Source organism: Tupaia chinensis, unplaced genomic scaffold (genome assembly GCF_000334495.1).
Source record: "Tupaia chinensis unplaced genomic scaffold, TupChi_1.0 Scaffold000058_1, whole genome shotgun sequence".
NCBI classification, from domain to species: domain Eukaryota; kingdom Metazoa; phylum Chordata; class Mammalia; order Scandentia; family Tupaiidae; genus Tupaia; species Tupaia belangeri.
The window spans coordinates 1,030,700-1,035,403 of record NW_006159516.1 but is presented as its reverse complement, the minus strand read 5'-3'; the positions used below and the strand labels follow the sequence as shown (position 1 = coordinate 1,035,403).

Below are 4,704 nucleotides of genomic sequence, written 5' to 3'. Positions count from 1 at the left end.
ACCCACCCCGCACCCCCCCCACCCACACACCCACGCTGACACCCACACTGCAGACACCCACGCAACACACACACACACACACCCATGCTGCTGACACCCACGCAACACACACACACACACGTATATGTATATAGGGGTATCTGGAAATTCATGATGCATTTCTGCATAGAAAAACGCATCATGACCTTCCTGATGGCTATATATGTATATACATATTTATCTAGTATATATGGCTGATGTATTTTTATACATGGAACTTCTCAGCCAACTTGAAAATTATTCTTTTATTTTTTTTAGAGAGAGATTTTTGTTATAGGGAATGTATGCTTGCTGGAGAGACAAAGACATAGAGAGATGGAAAGTGAGAAATCACCCTCCCTCCCAAGGGGGATGGCCACACTGCAGTCCCTTCTCCTCCATTCTCCTTTTGGGATTTTGGGCATGTGTGCACACATCCCAGGCATGAGTTTGAAGCTGCCAGGTCCAGGACTTGAACCATGGTTGGCCAGGTGGCAGTCCTGTGACGTAGCCACTGTGCCATCTGCTCATCCCTTTAATCATCCATTTTTAACTGTTTTGAACTCTGTGAGAATTTCTCAACCAAGTTGAAACTATAAAGCTCAATTTTCAATAACAATGTTACTACCTGGGAATGTCACCAGAGGTGAATTGAATGTTAAAATTAGTTAATCCAATACTCACGTATTAGAATGTAAAAAAGAGTCATTTATCCACTTCCAGTTCTTCTCTGTAAAACGTAATCCAATCCAATATAGAATTCCCACGTCACTTATCTTGTTCTGTATGAGTTTCTATAAATGGAATAGAAGAAATGACTGAATATTCTGTTTACTTAATGATGGTTTGTATTCATCTGTTCATTCCCTAAAACCTAGCTCAAGCATCGTTCTGCTTATGAGGTTTTCCTAACCCCTTATCAGAGTTAACTATTCTTTTTTTTGTGATACTTTCTTCTATATATTTATATTTATATTAATGTATTCATCACCAAATATTCAATTATTTGTTTGTAAGTCTGCTTAGTTTCTCAGATTGCAAGATTCTTGAAGTCAGAACCTCTACTTATATTGCATAAAATCCTTGGGCTAATGCCCAGAGATCTTGCTATAGTTTAAAGAAAGTATTACCATCTAATACAGCATTTTATTTAATGATATACCAGTTCTTCCTGATCTTGAATAAGCAGCAAAGTGGAATCTTTTCTGGAACAGTCAGTTCGACTATTATTCCAAGAGCTGACATTTGTCTCAAAAATTAAGCATTTCTCTCGGACTTGTTGCCAATTCATTGGGCACTTGAACTGACTCGGTTTCTCTAAAGTAAGAAACAGAAAGCAGTGTGTTATTTTAACCTGTCCCTGCCACAGCACAACGAATCGCACACATAAGCCCTAAATGCTCAGAAGTCCCTATCACTGTGAGGACAATGGATTTTTCATAATTGTGAGGTTTTTTTAGACACTGTTTATTCTGATATCAAGAATTAGTGGTCATTTATATTAAGCATAAATGCAATGATGAAATGTGATAATAGGAAAATACCATTAAAATAATTTAAACTGTTACATCATACATAGTAAGACGAGAAACAGAGCAACTTGTTCAGGTCTACTCAATAAGATGTTGACAGAGTCAGGATTATTTCTGTTGCCTATAATTCATCACCAGTACTTATTCTATTTCATGGACAATGATATCAAACTCATATAAATCACGCAAAAAGCAAAGCAAATAATACTTTCTTAAATTAATGTGAAATGCCATGGAAGAAAAAAAACTAACAAAATTCTAACTGCCAAATGATATATTTACCTAATTAAAGTGATCTATTGCATAACCTTCGCCAAAACGATTTCCAGATTTATTAAAATTTCTGTGGCTAGGGCCCAGCAGGTCGAGGTGTTGGACTCCCACATAACTGACGGTGGTTCGAGTCCTACACCTGATGGTTTGCTTTCTCATCTTCTCTCTGTCTGTCTCTGGTGAGTGCACATACTCTGTAGAATAATGATAATGATAATGATAAATACAATTAAATAAATATTTCTTTATAAAAAGTTCTGGAGCTACCCAGTGGTGTGTAGTAAAAGTGACTGGATTTCACATGACCAACAGCACAGTTCTAGACCCAGACCCTGTGTGTTTTCCTAGGGAAACTGAAAAAAAAATTTTTTTCTGTAGTCTAAGAATGTGCACACTGGTCACATTCTGCTACAGTCACTCAACAAAAGTTTCCTTTATGAACACAGACAATTCTTAATGCACACTGGAACAAGATTAATGTTGAATAAATACAATGTTTTGAATTCTGTTCATTAAATTCGAATTAAACTTCTCTGACATTTCACTAAAATCATACTGATATTTCACTTAAATGCACGTTTTAATGTTTACCTTGATGTTTGGCTATTACTGTTTGAATAGTCTTATGAGGCAGCATGCTCTTGTGGCTAAGATCTCAGGCTCTGAAGTCAGACCACCTACGTAGAATTCCTGGTGTCACCTTTGACTATCTGTATAATCCTTAGCAGGTTGTCTGACTGTCTTATATCTCATTGTCCTCAAATACAAAATTGGGTGATAAGGGTATCCTATTGTAGAGATTATTGTGGGCCTTAACTAAGATAATGCATGATATCTATCAATAATAGCTACTATTCTTAGGAAATTCAAAAAATTACCTGTTGTTTTATTTCTGTTCTCTTGAATAATCACACTGCAATTTTCTATTGATGATTTTTTAATTAAGGGTATCACTAATAAATAAGGAGAAAATCATGAAAAGGATTAAATGTTGACATGTATCATAGAATGGATATGTTACATTTCTCACTTCAGGAAACCAGCTCCATCTCGATAAACTTGAATACAGACATAAGGTAAAGGCAATTGCAATGTGGTAGGAAAGGTCTAGTTTGAAGACAGAAACATAAACCAACATGAAAAACACATGGCAAATGGACTCACACTTATGTCAGGCTACTTATTGTCTGCTAGATAAGTCCATTTAAAGGTGTTACTTAGGGCCCGGCAGGTGGTATGGTGGTTAAGGGCGCTGGACTCCCACATGGCCAATTGCAGTTCACGTCCTGGACCCGGTGGCTTGCTTTCTCTCTCTCTCTCTCTCTCTCTCTGTCTCACTCTGTACCTCTCTGATCAACTTAAAATAAATACAAATGAATAAATGAGTAAATAAAATAATTTTTTAAAAAGGTGTTACTTCACTGTTAAATTGCTTACACATTTGTCTGAACTTTCTCATCTTCAGAATGATTATAATTATGCCTATGCTTAGGGAGAGACTGTCTATTACATTTTAGAATTGTGTAGGTACTTAATAAACTGAAAATAATTGGATATTTTAATTCATTGTTATTGTTACCTTTTAGTCACAACTGCCATCTGTTTTATATTTATGGCACACACATGTAATCCCCGGGATAACTCTCAGCGTAATTAGGAAGAGAAATGAGACAGGTTGAAGTTTCCAAATTGAAGCACTGTTTTCTAACTTTATCTCATTTGTCTTTCACTAAGTCTGGGGTGGTGGAATTATGTAAAGATGCTCTAATATTGGAGCCAACAGGGGGTGTGGTGGTTGAGGCACTGAATTCCCACATGGCCAACCCTGGCTGTTTGCTTTTTCACTTTCTCTCTCTCTTTCTCCATGTCAGTCTCTGGTCAGATTAAAGAATAATAATAATAAATACAACCTGATAAATATTGTTTAAATGCTCTGATATTTATAATGGAAGTAGAGCAAATATTCTGAAACAAATAGCCCAGCCTCACTTACCTGAAACGCTCAGCCCAATCACACACAAGACAAGAAAAATAATCCCAGCACAGCCAAGTTTCAGAGCAAATGGGTGCCAAGTCGGACCCTGACAGACATCTGAGAAGTTAAAAAAATTATACTCAGTTAACTCATCTGAGTACATTTGGTAACAAATTCAAAAGTAGTTTGGATAACAGATGGACAATTAGATTCAAACTGGGAGCCAGGGCAGGAGAGAACCGTTTTTAGTCTCCTTGAATGTAGAATCCCACAAGATGGAGTCTCAGTCCAGGTGAGAGTGAGCTCTTTGATGAAATACCAGTACTTATGCAAGTCTTGTACAAAGGAGAGGTAAGACAAGCAAACGAGACAGGTGTGAAGATGTTTTGAAAATGGCCAAGTGCTATATAATAGAAAAGTTCATGCTCTATTGTAGAAAGAAGTCAAAGCATTTCCTCTAAGAAGGAAGACCTTCATTTTTTCAAGATATGTCTTTCAAGCTTTATTTTGTGCCAGTCACAACATTAGGTGCTGGCGATATTCAGCCATTCTTTTCTTGGACGTAGGAGCCTCTGCTTTGCTATTGTTTAGAGCAATCATCTCCAACTTGAGTCCAATGTCTGACATTTAAGGAAAAATGTTTCAGGAGTTTGCATATTATTTTTGGTGTTTAAAACTAGCATAACATAACATGCATTTGTATCTTCAACATTGTGAAGGTTAAATAAAACAGCAGATTTTCTTTGCTTTTCTCTGTAATCATATTAATGACTACTATATATAATGTGGCTATCACATTCATCAGAAGTTGGGATTATATCAATGAAAGGCATGTGATTATAAAGAAATCACTTTATCAATGTATTTCACTTTTAGATGTCCTTAAAAACATGGATTTGGGACCAG

At 36.4% G+C, this 4,704-nt stretch overlaps 1 protein-coding gene across 2 annotated transcripts in view; it reads right to left on the bottom strand.

Annotated features, from left to right (window-relative positions):
- Nucleotides 1-4,704, bottom strand: part of KLRB1 (killer cell lectin like receptor B1) — a 32,404-nt gene that overhangs the window by 24,797 nt on the left and 2,903 nt on the right. Inside the window, exons 2-5 of one of the 2 annotated variants that reach the window (XM_006141586.3) lie at nucleotides 3,817-3,915; nucleotides 2,702-2,776; nucleotides 1,181-1,335; nucleotides 703-812 (exon numbers count right to left, since the gene is read on the bottom strand). In XM_006141586.3, the coding sequence (XP_006141648.2) occupies nucleotides 703-812; nucleotides 1,181-1,335; nucleotides 2,702-2,776; nucleotides 3,817-3,915 (439 nt within the window). The remainder of the gene's footprint in view (nucleotides 1-702; nucleotides 813-1,180; nucleotides 1,336-2,701; nucleotides 2,777-3,816; nucleotides 3,916-4,704) is intronic. The other variant, XM_027776632.1, reaches the window with a different exon arrangement.